A 17,012-nucleotide genomic window follows, 5' to 3' on the forward strand; every position below is an offset into this window, starting at 1 on the left:
TTAGATTCTAATTGCATTTCATTGGCTTTGTATCTGTACTCGGCACAATGACAATAGAGTTGAATCTAATCTAATATAAATTAGTAAGGGCGTCAAAGGTGATGTGCAGAAGGCAGGAGAATGGGATAGAGAGGGATATTAAAACAGCCATAAAGAAATGGTGGAACAATATCGACGGCCAAATGACCTAATTCTGCTCCTATGTCTTATGGTTTAAAATGGAAATTTTTCTCATTAGTCAAAAGACTAAAATTTGAACTGTTTAATTCATATTTAGTTTGGGGAAGCAGTGGCAGAGACAGCTGCATTGTACATTAACTCAGCAATGTGAAGGTGGTGATAAAAGAAAATATCTCTACTTCAATGAAGGTGAGCAACAACACGGCATACAGATCTATGCTGGCACCCTGCTGCAGACACAATTCATAAGTAACCTGGAGGAATGTTTGTACATCAGTGTTAGTGATGATTTCAAGCTAAGTGGCTAGGCAATAAACCTTAGGAAGATAATCAGTGCTCAGAGACCCAAACCAATTAAACATACGTGCCCAGGAACTATAGGTGGATTTTAATGAATAAGTCACAAATATGTGCATTTTAAAGGGAGACATTTGTAAAGAAAAACAAAATCGAATTGCGAAGTATGGAACTGCATTTAGATTGAACAGAGGCATTTAAGAGGCTGTTAGATAAGTACATGAATATGCAAAGATGAAGTGATATGGGCCATGTGCAGGCAGACGGAGTAGTTTAATTATGTGTCATTTGCTTAATTAGCTGAGCACAGCAACATGGGCCGAAGGACACATTTCTGTGCAGTACTCCCTGTACGTGCTTTGAGCTATCCAGGAGAAATGGTATTCCTTTTGTCTCAGATTAAAGGTGAGTAGGGAAAAGAATTTGAACGTTAAGAAAATTTGTAATTCTTATGAAATTATCACTAACAAAATTATGCAGATATGGAGACACTATTTGGTGGCATATGACTAGAGTTATTCTAAATTCCTATAGGTGTAGAACTCAGATTTGGAATGATGTGCAAGTTTTGATTTCTTCCTTTCAAAATGTTATCAATATGTCAATGAGTGTTCAGGGTACAGGAATGATTTTGGGTTTTCAATAATGAAGTGTGAACAGAGCTGAATTTGATTCTGTTAAGTCAGGGAATGAAGAAGGCTTTTTAACTGCCAAACAGCTTATGTGAATAAAATAGAGGATTCATGTGTTTAATAATTAATTATCCTTAGGTAAAATGAGGGATTGGAAGAACCAAGACTGACGTACTGGGAAATTTTTATTTATGGTGTATTAGGAGAGATTCCTTGTTCATTACAGCATCATGAAACCATCAGAAAATTGTACTGTGGCTGAAAGATTCATTCTTTCTTTAAAAAACATATTCATTACATATTCCCAATCATTCAGGATTTTAAAAAAAATTATTTGGAGATACAGAACAGCCCATATGGTGCAGTTAATCCCAATTGCCCAATTACCTTACAAATCTGTACATCTTTGGCACATAGTAGGAATCTGGAGCACCACGCAGTCACAGGGAGAATGTACATGCTCCTTACAGACATTGGCAGAATTGAACATGCATCGCCAGCGCTGTGCTGCAATGCTACTGCGCTCCCCTTTATAATGGACACATTCTGCATTGCCCTTTCAGGTCGGGAATGTAATGGTAGAAGAGCTACTCAGGCAGATGAAGGCAAATGAATATTGCAAAGTTTCATTTGATTATCAATAATAATCACAAAATCTTCCCATATAGCTTCTTCTGATTAAGCTAGATTTCATATGATCCAGGCTGCCATTTTTGTTCTACATCTGGATGAATTCTAGCTCATTTTGCCGTTCTCAAGATTATTTAGTGAACAATTCCTCAAATGAACTTGCTGTTGTCAGCTGTATATTTGGATGAATTACAAAATGACTGCAAACAAATTAAGCTTATTCCAGAAGGTTAACCATTAATTCTTCACCCCCATCGATAACATTCAGGAAGACCCATCAATTTACTCTCCACTGGGTCTTCAACCATCCAAGACCATGTACTGTGTTGCCTGTTTTAATTAAAGAGAAATAAATTTAAATCTACCTTTTCTAATAATAATGCTATTGTAAAACCTCTTGTTTGGTCTTTGTTGTTCTAGTGTTCAAATTTGATGCCATGACAGGTGATTGGCACAAAGAAAAACCAGAAGTGACAGGTTAATTTATTATTTTTTTATTTGGCAAATTCTAATGGGCCGATAGAATTGTGTAAAATGTAAGATAGAGATCGATAAGTTTTTGATTAGTAAAGGATAAAGGAGAATGAGGTTGGAAAAAACCTCAGCATTATTGAATGGCAGAACAGATTCGATGGGCTGAATGACTCCTAAATATTGGTCTTATGAAAAACTGGTGAAAGAAGATTCTTTGTAGCTTTCAGAAAGAAAATGAAAAATTCTTGAAAAGGTAAAAACAGCTGAATAATGAGGAAAATAATTGTATAGTCCTTCAACAAGCTAGCAAATGGCCTGTGCTGTATACTTATAAGGTTACTGATATATTTGGTGTTTTATGTTTCTACAAGAATGTTGTGTAACGAAGATATAGTTTTCCAGGAAACCTACCTTTTGGAGTATACTCGCAACCTATATAATCTTTGTATCCTAATTTTTCCAGCAGGTTGAAGATGTATTGATAGTTGATCTCTCCAGGACTATCTGGTTCATTCCGGCTGGGGACCTGTGCGACTTGGATGTGTCCTGATGTAAGATGACACAACACATTAGACGAGCAATCTATCCTTCGGGAATCTTAACTGAAAATGTATAAAGTTGTACGTGGGATGAAGAATGTAATTCTCTTGGAGACCTCTGCATGGAATTCAGACAGAGATCGATGTTATGAGCTATGTGACTGGAATGTAAAAGTGAGAAGTAGTTTTAAATAAAGCTTATAAAAATAACAGGAATGTTATGCATACTGATTATGTTAATAGACTAGAAATTCAGAGGTCAGGATTAATGAATCAGGGGGTGCAAGTTCTAATCCCACAACAACAGGAAAATTTTAATTCAATTGATTAAAAAGATCTTGTATATAGAATTAAAAAATAATAGTAGTCATGAAACCACCAGATTGTTAAAATGGATCTGCTTTGCTACCATACTTCAGGAAAGTAAATCTGCTGTCCCTGTCTGGTTTATTCTACTTGAAATTGCAGAGCAGCAATATAGCTAGTTCTTAACTGTTGTTTCAACACATTAACAACCCATAGTTAATGACTAGTCTACGGATCGGCAATAAATCCTGGCTTTTCCAAAGAGGTCTATTTCCCACGTATGAATAGGAAAATAAAGGTTTAGCAGAATACTGATGAAGACTTCTTTATTTGGCCTAACATCTAAATAGTTTCGGCAAACTTTTGTAAACTAATGGTCTGGTTAATGTATGTGTATGTGAACTGAAGCAAACTTTGTGGATCATCTACATGGTTCTACCCATGTGCTCTTTGCTGGAGGAGTTTGGGGAATCAAATTTTCCAAAACAACCATCAGCTGGAAGGTCATTTTATGGAGAACAAACACTAATCAATCAAATTCTAGAGTCCTTTTATATGTCAGGCATATTATGTATCTTGACTGTGTGATTAATTTAGAGAATAATGAAGTTTGCAGCTTTAAAAATTAGATTAACTATTTATTCAGTATTTTTTATTTATTGTATTTGCACAGTTTGTCTTCTTTTGCACACTGGTTGTCAGTCTTTATTTGTGTATAGTTTTTCATTAATTCTATTGTACTTCTTTGTTCTATTGTGAATGCCTTCAAGAAAATGAAACTCAGGGTAGTATATGGTGACATATGTGTACTTCAATAATAAATTTACTTTGAACACGTACACAATGGCAAAGTTGCTAATTTCCCCTAAAGCATACTCCTGGACCCCGACACATATAATGTGGCTTACATGCTAGAACTGTGCTGAAGAGCACAACTGGTAGTAGTTCTTTCCTCAGAATGAGAGGTTAAACCAATGACATCAGTGTGAACATAAAACATGATTTTGAAGAGAGTTTGTCCCAATATTCCGTTCTCTCCAAGTAACAACTTGCACAACAGCTGATGGCTGCTAGTGGTGCGTGTGAGAACCAGCAGTGAGTGAAAGGACAGAATTGTAGAGCTGGAGGAGATCCCACAGAGATCACTGCAGTGGGATGGTGGGGGAAGGTTGAGATCTGAAAATCAGGATGAGAATCTGAAAACTGAAGTGTTCTGCAATCAGGAATTAAGGTACTTCAGTGAAAGCAGGCATGAAGGGGCTATGAGGCAGTGTAAAGTGATTTTGTAAGACACAAGAGATTCTATAGGTGCTGGAAATCTTGAGCAACAGACACTCAAAATGCTGGAGGAACTCAGCAAGTCAGACAGCCAATGTTCCCTTGAAGGTTTATGCACCCACACATCATTTGTTACTAGTGCACGAAGGAATTTAAACAGCGCACAAAAGGTTGTCGCCCTCCTACCTCATTGGCATGTTAAGTATATTTCACAATCATACACAATCACATTTCCTTTTCCAGTTTCTGATGCAGACTGTGAAGACAATGTGGAGTTTGCGATGATTTATCTACAGATTTTAGAAATTGGCTTATTTATACTGTTTTTATTGAAATTATCCAGTGCATACATGTTGCTGCCACTGGGCAAAAAACTGCACAGCACAAGATTTTTGCGCACGCTGGTCATTACAAATTAGAGGGAATATTGCAGGCAGCATCTATGGAGGGGAATAAATAGTTGATGTTTCATGCTCAGACTCTTCAACAGGACAGCAAAGGAAGGGGGCAGAAGCCAGAATAAAAAGGTGGGGGTGATGGGGAAGGAGTATAAACTGGTTGGAGATAGATGAGACAAATGAGTGGAAGATAAGACGGGTAGTTGAGGGGGAATGAAGTGAGAAGCTGGGAAGTGATAGAAGGAAGAGCTAAAGGGCTGAAGGAGGAGAAATCTGAAAGAACAGAACAATGGACTTAGGGATAAAGAGGAGGAGAGGAGGAAGGTAGGTGGGGAAGGGAATGAAGTAAGAAGCTGGGAGGGGACTGGTGGAAGATAGAATCCAATAGGAGACGACAGTGGATCATGGAAGGGAAGGAAGAGAGGATCAGGTGAGGAGAAAAGAAGGAGTGAGAGGGCAACCAGAATGAGGGATGGAAAAAGAGAGAAGGAGGAAGAAGTTACCAGAAGTTAGAGAAAGTGGTGTTCAAGCTATCAGATTGGATGATACCCAGATGTAGTATGTGGTACGACATCATCAAGGCAATAGACAAGTTCATGGAATTTTGAAAGATCTCAAGTTTATTAAAGGTAGAATCTAGAATACTAATTGTGAGTTAGAATTATCAAAAGTAAGGGTAGCAAAGACAATGAAAAAGTATTCAGTGCAGTCTTACAATGCAATTTTTGTTTTCCTTTCCATTCAGCTACATATGTAGCTTCTCTGAGGGCCATTTCTGTAACAATACAGAAGGGATAATAACCAACATTCATAATCTGGGCAGCTCAGATCTATAACAGTGCAGTGGTTCAATTGTATCCATGTTGACTTTCCAGAGCATGAATAGATATTAATTACTATGAACAATAAACACAAGAGATTTTAGTGTTTGTTCCCAAAGAAGGGCCTTGGCCCAAAATGCTTACTGTTCATTACTTTCCGTAGATCTGCTGAGTTCCTCCAGCATTTTGTGTGTGTTAGCATGAACAATGGGCTTCCGTATAACTTATTTCTTCTACATGGAGCGATAATCTCTATAAAACACAAACATAATGCACACTGCAAGAAAGTACTTGCCTATGTGAGGGAAGTAGTTGGTGATGTTCTGAGTCAGATTCCCATCCATAATCTGCCAGTGAAACACATCCTGTGTCCAAATACATTTACTTCAGTTACCACAGCATCAGGCAAAGCATTCCAGCAAAATAGTCCATTTGTGAAAATATAAAATCTCATCACAAAACCAAACACAGCACAAAAATGCTCATCTCTTACTTTGGCCTCCTCCCATACTAATTGACTCTTTAACTTATTATTCTCTTCCCTTCTGCCTCACATAATATCACGTCACCTTTAGATGCATCGAAGGAACTTCTTCTCAACTATTCTCATTTTGTAATGAACATCTTCACTGACTCTATTGCACTAAGCAGCCACTTTATTAGGTACAGGTGTGGTCTGCTGCTGTAGCTCATTCACTTCAATGTGTTGCGCAGAGATGGCCTTCTACAGACCACTGTTGTAATGTGCAGTTATTTGAATTACTGTTGCCTTCCTGTCAGCTTGAACCAGTCTGGCCATTCTCTTCTGAGCTCACTCATTATCTGCCACTCAATGGATGTTATTTTGCTTTTTGCACCATTTTCTGTAAACCCTAAGAGACTGTTGTGCATGAAAATCCCAGATCAGCAGTTTCTGACCTATGCAATCCACCTTATCTGGAACCAACAACCATTCCACTTAGATCACATTTCTTCTGCAGTCTAATGTCTGATCTGAACCACTTGACCACATCTGCAAGTTTTTATGCATTGAGTTGCACCACACAATTGGATGAATAGATATTTGCACTAATGTACAGGTGTACCTAATAAAAGTCCACTGAGTATACATGAACATAGAGTAACAATGAGGCACTACTGTCACTCAAAGGCAATTGAAAGGAGCATGCGCCAGAAGGAAATGTTTGGAGAGGAAATTTTCAAGGACTTAAAGCCCTGCACACAACAGGTGGCCTGTCAGAAAACTAAAGGTGCATTACTGCTTTGCTTTCAGTAGAACACTACAGACAATGCAGCCAGAATATGTTGATAAGATGCATGTTGTACACAGGCGGCAATGGGCCCTTGTGTGGTGCAGAAGCTGCAAAGCACTGGACAGCCAGACCCTTCAGAGGATAGCAAAAACCGCCGGGAGAATCATTGGGTACTCCCTTCCCCCTATTTGTCAGTATAACTGAGAGCATTGCAGATGAAGGACCTGAAACATTGTTGAGTATCCCTACCACCCATCCCACAATAGCTTTGACCCATCGCCAATAGGAAGGATGGAATAGGGGTGTCAGGCTGGGCAACAGCTTCTTCCCTCAGCTTGTGAGACTAATGAATACCCTGCCACCACCAAGATCTTGCCACCAGGACAGGGAGCTGTTTCCTGTTTACCTCTGCTGCGTACCAACAACTTTGAATGCATTTTGAATTACATTTTATTAACTTATTTATGGTAATATTTTGGCTTATGTGCTGTGTGTGGTATGTTTTGTGGGTGTTCTACGGTCCAGAGGAACATTGTTTCGTTTGGTTGTATATATGTACAGACACTTGACAATAAACTTAAACTTGAACTATAAGAACAAGTGTAGAAGTAGACAATCAGCCCCTCAAGCATGTTCCACCATTTACTAATGACCAAGGCAGATTTAAAATGAATCAAGACAGATGCACACTGACACTATTTTTGTTCGTCATATTCTACCTGTCAATTTCTTGCATGTTTACTTATCTCATGTTCACTTACAGGCTGCTTTTGGCCTCTTCGCAGCTTGTGAGCTCACTGCTGCTTGTACCAGCAGCAAACTTGGCTGCAGAGCACTGTCTTCATCCATCATTGATGTCGAGTATAAGACCTCAGCACTGATGCTCCCTGCTTTGCCATTGCAGGAATTACTGGTGCAAACAGCACATAAATGGTTAAAGTATCAATGTAGCTCTTTCCTGTCTGCTATTTTAACTCATACAAATTGCCTCAAGTAATTTATAACCTAAAGCTTTCAAAATTCATCTGTTAGTGTGTTTATTTTTAAGAGTAGCTGCAATGATTAGAAAAGAGACTGGCAAACACTGACAGAACGAGTGCCTCCCTAGTCTACTGCCTATTAGTTTCATTATGATTGCTTTACCCACTTTTATTAATTATTTATAATACCTAAAGCTATATTAATATTAATAAAGAAATTAACCGTGAGCTGCTGTGGCTGTGGCAGATGTGCTTATACCTGTGGCAGGCACCACTAGTTAGAATGATGCCTTTACTCAATGTGGATCATTGCCCTCAGTAAAGGGTCACACTTCTGACATGAGAACTTCAAATTAGTGGAGATTTCTCTGCGCTGGATACACCACCACCACACATTTTAAATCAGCAATGGTCATGGGAGCAATATTAATATTCAGACCGGTGCTCCTCGACAACAGAGATTTCATTATTGATTCATTGGACTTCCAGTTGCTTCTTCCATTCCCCATCTAAGCGGTTCCCCTTTACCACAGCCCCTTGGTCTGAAATCGTTGGCTGCTTGGGAAGAGGGGAGAATCACCTTCGATTTTCAATGCCACTCACCAGCTGCAGTTTCAGGTTAGGCCGGTCCACCTGCCGGAGGATCTCCACAGCTGCAATAAACAAAACATCCTCTATTAATCTTCCCACTGATTCACAAGGGCAGCAACTGCTTCCAGTGGCCTGAACCATCAAGATCCCCAACCACACTGCAGCGACTAATTATCCAAAAGTGTGAACTTTAGAGGACAGTGCCTGCCCTCCAATGGGACTCAACAGAATGCTTTCCACATTTTGAATGTCAGAGTTGCTGTAACTTTGTGGCTTATGTGAACTTGGTGCAGAGGCAAACAGGCTTATGTTTTACATCATATGATTGATAGAAAACTGTAGAGAAAATGAAGTGATAATATAATCTCTGAGAGAACTATATTACAGTACAATAATGGTAAAATTACATCCTACAAAAGGAAGCCATTTAGCACATCACATCTGTGACAGCTCTTTCAGACGGCCATCTAATTAGTTCCACAAACCTGCTCCTTCCTCACAGCCGTGAAACATTTTCTATTTCCATACAAATTAGGAGCAGGAATAGGTCACTCATCTCTGCCTGCCTGATCTACCATTTAAGAAGATCATGACCGATCTGTTTGTAACCTTAACTCTATGTTTCAGTTTGCTAAAGTTAAACTTTCATCTTCTTGCTTATTAACAATCTGTCTACCTTCCCCTTAAAATTAGTCAGAGTCTGCCTCCAGCACCATTTGAGAAGAATTCCAATGACTCAGAAACCACACAGCATGGTTCTCAACACCTCTATGGTAAACGGGTAATCCCCTTATTTTTAAATAATGACTCACTGTTCTCGATTTTCTATAAGAGGAAATGTGCCACATTCAGCTACAAAGAGACTTCAGGATCTTATTTACATTTAGTGGCACATCAAGTCAAGCTTATTGTCAAATGCACAAGCAGAGTGAGGTACAGGTGCAATGAAAAATCTTGTTTGCAAGGACACCATGGGCAGGTAGATTCAGATAACAGTACACAGAAAGTAAATTGTACAAGACTGAAGGAAAAAGGACTATGTAAAACAAGAAATTAGTGTGGAAAAAACATGATCAAGAGGCAAGTCCATGATACAACAAGAGGTAGTACAAAAGTATTCTGTTGTTGAAGTAGGATTAGGGGTGTTCAAGGAGGTTTGAGAAGCTTATGGTCGTAGGGTTAAATCCAATTGTTTGCTGAATGTCATTAGGGAATCCGCTTCCATCTTTGCAGGCATGCCCAAGATTAGAGCACATTGTACTGAATAAAGCAAATCTCATTTCTGCCTTTTACCACTTGTTGTAAATCAATTTCTGGAAATATCTTGGAAAATGAGTAGTAGCTCAGGTGGCAGCGTTCTTTTCGATCTTGGTAATCCACTCGCAAACGTTTCATCACCATTCAAGGAGACATCGTCAGCACACCGATGACTGGAGAACAACTCAACCCAACCAAGTCTATTTCTGTGGTTCCGGCCACTCCTCCCCGTAGGTGCTACCTATCGACTCTGTTCCATAGTCCACCTAATTGAGAACAACTGCATCAAAGCAACTGTCAGTCTGTTATATGAAAATGCTTTCTTATTATAGCCCAGAAGAGCACTCGGCCCATGGAATCTATGCCTGTTCTCAGCAGAGTAAACCTGTTAGCCCCAATCTCCTCTTCTCCCTGTACCTCTGCATAGACAGTAAGAAGAGAAAATTCCCAGGGAAATTGAGTCAGGGTAGGTTTCCTAATAACAACATCACTGATTGGTGGGAATCCATGCACCATGACTATTCCAATGGAGGGAAAACTATCAGGAATACATTGAGTGCTTCAAGTACACAAAAGCCTAACCTAAATGAGCAAAAGAGGGCAGCACAATTATGCTATTGTACCTTCATCAGTCCCTCAAAACCCCAGCGGATGCAAGTCATCCCAGCCCTACACAAATGCCCAAGAAACACTCTCTTGCAAATACTTCAGTCAGAGGAAAATACTCGCAACATTTTAGGAAGTGAGATTTTTTCCAGGAGTTTTCCTGCAGAACAGCCAAGAAACAAGGAGATGTGTTATCACTGCTGGGGTAGTGTAATTACAGAAAGAGAAACGTACATGGGCATTTCTACTATAAGTACAGACAACTGAACAAGAAGTGCATGCAGATATAATCTTTTTAATACACTAATGGTTTGTGGACTTCCCATTCATTTAATTTTAATTTGTGTTTCTTTTCTGCTAATAAGCAGCAGTGGGGAAAATAAGCCTGAGGAGATTTCAGTGCATCACATTTGTGATTCCATCCTAACCAGGGTACATTTAAATTCAGTAATATAACACTACTATCTGTTCCACTTTATACAGCTCTTTCCCAGCACCCACTTGCCCTTACAAGTTCTCTCTTACCATGTTGCGGTGTACTCAGGAAGTAGTTGGGATCCGTGATTCGCGTGTTAATAGGTTCAATCAACCCCACCATTCCCTCCTGATTGAAAGCAACAAAAACAAACGTGTTCAGACCAGATTCATGGAAGAACAAAAGGGAAAATTTCAGACACAATTTTGGGCAGGTTGATAGGTACAGCACCACCTGCTCTCCACTCCTCCCAAGGAGTCAAAACTGTAGAGCCCTCAGTATCAGGAGGGTAGAGGAGATTCTTCAAACTTCACAAACAGTGCAATAGGTAATGTCATAAAGGAGAAGACAAAAAGTCAAAGTTCCAGGTTGAAAGTCAAGTTATCTGTAACAACAATTCTAATATCAGTAAGCACAGATATTGATATTGCATTGCTAATATCTAATCACTTCAGCTATTTATCAATAGACCCCAAAGGAAATTACAGTGTCACAGTAGCATTACACGTGTAGATGTACAAATATACAAATATTTGAAGAGAAGTAATAAAGAATAAAAAATAAGTTGCCTCAAACAGTCTAACAGGTGGGGGTCATCATTTCCCTGGCTATAGGCTGACTTATTATAGAGCCTAATGGCTGATGGTAAGAATGACTTCATGCATCCCCCAGGTAATTGTAGGTCCTCACCATCAATAATAACAGGGAGCACAGCAGGCTTATATCAATAATGCTAGGAATATTACAAGTTTCTATTCTCACCAGATTAAAAGATTGGCTTTATTTGCAAACACCTACATCAAAACATACAATGAAATGCATTGTTTGCACCAAATCAAATCAGCGAGGACCATGCTGGGCAGCCTGCAAGTGTTGCTTGCTTATATAATTTGCATGATTTGTGTTTTATTGCTCTCTCTGCACATTGGGCGTTTGTTAGTCTTTTTTTTAAAATGGTTCTTTCAAGTTTCTTATTGTGTGGCTGCCTGTCAGGAGGTGAATCTCAGGGCTGTATAATCTATGTATACTTTGATAGTAAATGTACGTTTGTACTTTTAAATCCATGCAATTGTGGGGAGAATGTACACATTCATACAGACAGCAGCAGGAATCAAACCCTAATCTTACAGCTAGTGTACTGTAAAGTGTTATGCTAACCACTATGCTACCCAGTCACCTCAGCTATCTAAATTAATTGTTCTAGTATTCTTAATCTCATTAGCTACTGATATCATAGGTTTGAGTACTATTATCTGTGTTTAATCTTGCTGGTTACAGTTAAAATCACCAACTAATTTTTAACTATAAACAGACAGATATGATTGCACAGCGATTTAGCAGTTAATCCTAACATGTGCAGAGTGTGAGCTGTGATCAGGGTAAAGACAGATATACAGGGAAAAGGAGTCATTTTCATCATTGTCAACAGAAATCACTAGTTTTGACATTCCATTACCATTGAAAGGATGTCTGTGGCATATTTCAGATTTTCAATAAATGTGGCTTCCATCTTTGAGGAATCAGCTGATCTGTCTAAGCCCATTGGAATGCGTCCAGCCATCAAATGGATCCTAAGCAAAAAGTACAGTGCAGTTTAGAAAGTTTCATCCATATAACAATTTAAAGCATTTTTAAGATGAATATCTTTTTTTTAAAACTCAAAGATCATGGACATCACCGGCAAAGTTGACATTTATTTTTCATCCATAATTGTCCAAATCTGATCGAATCTTTTGAGTTTGCAGCATTCTTTCATGGGGAGGTTAAAAGAACCAAAATAATGTCTATCTCTATCTATCAATGCACCATCGAATGCATCCTATTTGCATGCATAAGGGATTGGTATTGCAACTGCTTTGCACGTAACTGCAAGAAGCTGCAGAAAATTGTGGACACAGATCAGCACATTACAGAAATGTGTCTCACCCCCACAGCCTCTGTCTATACTTCTTGCTGCCTCAATAAAACAGCCAGCAAAATCAAATATTCAAACTGCACTAGACATCCTTTCTTCTCCACTCTCCCACTGGGCAGAGGATACAAAAGCCTGAAAGCACATATAACCAGGCTTAAAGACATTTACTACTCCACTGTTATAAGACTATTAAATAGTCCCCTAGCAGGAAAAATTGGTCACTTGGTCTCAGGATCTAACTTTATCCTTTATTCTGCATTGTTATTGTTCTACCTTGCTTTATACTTCAATGCACTATGTAATGATTTGATCTACATGAACAGTAAGCAAGGCAAGATTTTCACTGTATCTTGGTACATGTGACAATAATAAACCAATTCCCATAGTGTTTGTTCAGAATCTACCTGGGATTTGTAGCAATGATCCAGTCTCTTCACAGACAGCTTCCACTTCAGCACTTTTATTATTGTTTTCAGATTTGATTTTAATCTGAACCCAGTTTTCAAACTACCAGATTACAAACTGATTTGCATCAGGTAGGATTACGAACTTAAAGTCTTCCAATACTGCGAAGACTGGGATTACTTGATAAAACACATCTGGGTTGGTATACCTATTACGATCCAGGATAAAAGCAGGCTTAGGGAGGACTGAAGCATCTAGCAATCAGTTGCATTGTTCACTTTCTACCAGTCTGGTGCTGACCAAGCACCTTTCAACCATATTTATTAGTTGATTATAACCAAGAAGAGAACATCAGTGGAGATGGAGAGTTTTTGGACTCACTTTTCCAAAGCTACTGGTTCTTCACTTTGGCACTAGATTTCTTCATATATCTGATCACTTCTTAATTTCTAAAAGATTTATCCAATGTGAGCGAATAATATCTGCATTTACCATCTCCTTGGGTATCCTGTTCTATAGATTGGCCACTTGGTTACAAAAGAAATGCATCATTAGACCAGCCCTGTCATTACACAGATAAGAACAGCAATCACTTGATGCTGTGTGCTGTGTTGATTGCAGCTGTCAAGTTTGCTACAGGACTGTTAATCACCATTCATCGTAATGCTGACTCTGTACTTGGTCTATTGAGGATAAAGAGGTTTACAATAACTACTCAGGACTGTAACTACCAAATTTGGGAGCTACTTCTGCTGTGTGTCAATGCTCTGAACACAGATCAAGAGGAATTCAGTTCAGTGTTCAAAGTTTTAAGGAAAACACATGTTCACCCAGTCCATGGTATGAGGAGATTCTGTCCACTAAAGGCTGGGAGATGAGATCATGGAGGCTGAGTCAATGAATGATGTTTCTGTTTCCAGGAATGAAAGGGTTAATGTATGAAGAGTGTTTTATGGCTCTTAGGCCTGTACTGGCTAGAGTCTTGGGGGGGGGGGGGCAGGGTGGGTGGCACAGTGGCGTATGGTTAGCATAATGCTTTACAGTACGGGAAACCGGAATCCAATTCCAGATGAGTTCGGAGTACATTCTCCTTGTGACCGTGTGGCTTTCCTCCAGGTGGTCTGGTTTCCTCCCACAGTCCAATTCGTACTGTTTGTTTGGTTAATTGGTCATTATGAATTGTCCTGTGATTAGCCAGGACTAAATTGTGGGACTGCTGGGTGGCGTGGCTCAAAGGGGAGGAAGGGCCAGTTTCACATTGTATCTCTAGATAAATAACAGTTAATCTCATTGAAGCCTACCAAATATTGAAAGGCCGAGATAGAGAGGATATGCCTAGGACCAAATGGCACAGGCAGGCACAGAGACTTCCACCTGCAACAACTACCTCAATTCCAGCCACTTCATAACAAAAGCAGGATGCTTGGCTAATCTCTGTATTCATGCTACTTTATTACATGTAAAATAGTGGAACATTGCTAAACTGTGCTGCATATGGTCTTTAAAAGTCACCTTTCAGCTCTGATCTCTAGGATCTAGGACCCTCCTTCTCTTTCTAGCCCCACCCCAGGACTCTTCCTCCTTTCCATGGCCCCACTCCAGCACATTCCATCTCCCTCTTGGTCCTTCTCTGGACCTCAGCAATCATTCCCTTGGTCTCCCTTGCTTCTCATCCTCGGCCTAACTTTTCTCCTCTTGATCCTGTGCTTGCGATCCCCAAAGGTGCGGGGGACAATGTGCGACCTCAGGATGCAGATGCAAATTGCACACAGCAACACCAGAGGCCTGGACAGGACCTGGGTCACTGGAGCTGTAAAAAACACCAGCACTGCTGCTGAGCTACCGCTAATTGTCAAAGTTCATTCACCAACAGCAAGGGGGTGGTCCTTACCGCTTGCAGTTCACAGTTTTAGCATATTGCACTGCTAGACCGAGTCCTCTGCGGAATTCAGCCTGTCGCTGTGGATCAGCTCCAAGTCCAAGTTCTCCTCTTTCTTTATTTCCTGGAAATTAAAAGAGCATCACAGAACAAATGCTGAGAATCTGCAGTGCTGGGTCAAAGAAGGTCCACTGTGATCTGAAACAGGGCATTGTCTGTGGCAGAAGGACAGGCGGTGGATTGAAAGATGAGCTGGCCTACCACTTGAGCCTCAGTCCCATTATTAAGCTGACACTGAGTTAAGACAGCTAACATGATCCTGTCAGATAATAGAGTGGGCTTAAGGGTCTGCTGACCTTCTCCTGATTGCATTTCTTACAAACTTCACTGAGTATACCAGGAAATCTCAGAGCTTGAACTCTTAATGTTCAATCATGATTAGAACATCCTAGCTGCATGACTTCTATGCAATGAAAATTGATTCCATTGACATTTACAAAACTGATGGACCATCTAGGGGGTACTATCAATCTGCTTCCTTATGGCAGACTCCCTGTGTTGTCCGTGTGGAGTTTTTAAGCTCTTCCTCTGGTTTCCTCTCATATCTCAATGATATCAGGGTTGGTAAGTTAATTAGCCACTGTAGATTATCCCCAGTGTGTTAGCAAGTGGTGGGATCAGCGGGAAGCTGTTGGAAGTGAGGGTGAATAAAACAGGAATAGTGTAAATATGTACTCAATGGTCAGCATAGAGTCAACCGGCTGAAGGATGGACTGGCATTGGAGAGGATCCAGAGGAAGTTCATGAGAATGATCTCAGGAATGGAAGGACTAATGACTGAGAAGCTTTTAATGGCCCTGGGTTGTACTCACGGGAGTTAGCCCATAAGACAGAGGAGCAGAATTAGGCCACTTGGCCCATTGAGTCTACTATACCATTACATTATGGCTGATTTATTGCCCTTCTCAATTGCATTCTCCTGTCTTCTCCCCATAACGTTTGACACCTGACTAATCAAAAACTTATCAATCTCTGCTTTAAATATATTCAATGACCAGGCCTCCACAGCTGTCCGTGGCAATGACTTCTACTTGCTAAAGTAATTCCTGATCTCTGACCTAAATGGATGTCCCCTTATTAGGCTTTGCTGTCTGGTACTAGATCCACCCACTATAGGAAACATCCTGTCCACATCCACTCTGTCTTTCAATATTCAATAGGCTTCAATGAGATTCTTCTAAGCTCCAGTGAGTAAAGGCCCAGAGCCATAAAACGCTTCTCCCACATTAACCCTTTCATTCCTGGAATCATTCTTGTAACTATCCTCTGGACTTTCTTCAATGCCAGCATATCTTTTCTTGGATAAAGGACAAAAAAAAAACACTCACAATACTCCGTACAGTTTGACCAACGCCTTATAAAACCTCAGCATTACATCCTTGTTCTTATATTCTACTCCTTTTGAAATGAATGCTAACATTGCATTTGCCTTCCTTACCACTGACACAACCTGAAAATTAGCCTTCATGAAATCCTGCACAAGGGCTCTCAAGTCCCTTTGTATCTGTGATGTTTTGAATTTTCTCCCTTTCAGAAGAGTCTATGCCTTTATTCCTTCTACCAAAGTACATAACTATGCTCCTCTCTATAGTATATTCCATCTTTGCCATTCTCCCAATATGTCCTTCTGCAGATTCCCTGCTTCCTCAATATTACCGCCCCTCCATCTGTCTTTGTATCACCTGCAAACTTGGCCGCAAAGCCATCAATCCCATTATCTAAATCATTGACTCTAAATGTGAAAGGAAGCGGCCGCAATACTGACCTCTGCGAAATACCACTTTTTACCTGTACAATATGCTGGAGGAACTCAGCAGGTCTGGGTGGTCTCCAGCCCCTTGGCATGAACATTGAATTCTCCAACTTCCAGTAATTCCCTCCCTCTCCCTTCCCCCATCCCAGACTCACTTTGCCTCCTCCTCCAGCTGCCTATCACCTCCCTCATGGTTCCACCTCCTTCTACCCATAGTGCTTTCCCCTTACATTCCTTCTTCACCTTTCCTGCCTATCCTCTCCCTGTTCCCTGTCCCCCACCC

The 17,012-nt window shown here is 40.1% G+C and overlaps 1 protein-coding gene across 5 annotated transcripts in view; it reads right to left on the bottom strand.

The window, feature by feature from the left end:
- Nucleotides 1-888: 888 nt before the first annotated feature.
- The window catches only part of hyi (hydroxypyruvate isomerase), a 30,032-nt gene continuing 13,908 nt past the window's right edge, over nt 889-17,012 (bottom strand). For 3 of the 5 annotated variants that reach the window (XM_059984019.1, XM_059984020.1, XM_059984018.1), the window contains 7 exons: nt 14,929-15,040; nt 12,174-12,288; nt 10,768-10,846; nt 8,392-8,441; nt 5,851-5,920; nt 2,625-2,759; nt 889-2,069 (listed from right to left, as the gene is read on the bottom strand). In XM_059984019.1, the coding sequence (XP_059840002.1) occupies nt 2,017-2,069; nt 2,625-2,759; nt 5,851-5,920; nt 8,392-8,441; nt 10,768-10,846; nt 12,174-12,288; nt 14,929-15,040 (614 nt within the window). In that variant the 3' untranslated portion in view covers nt 889-2,016. Of the gene's footprint in view, nt 2,070-2,623; nt 2,760-5,699; nt 5,808-5,850; nt 5,921-8,391; nt 8,442-10,767; nt 10,847-12,173; nt 12,289-14,928; nt 15,041-17,012 lie in introns of those variants that run through there. The other 2 variants (XM_059984021.1, XR_009514711.1) reach the window with 2 other exon arrangements.

This window comes from Hypanus sabinus, chromosome 11 (genome assembly GCF_030144855.1).
Source record: "Hypanus sabinus isolate sHypSab1 chromosome 11, sHypSab1.hap1, whole genome shotgun sequence".
Taxonomy (NCBI): domain Eukaryota; kingdom Metazoa; phylum Chordata; class Chondrichthyes; order Myliobatiformes; family Dasyatidae; genus Hypanus; species Hypanus sabinus.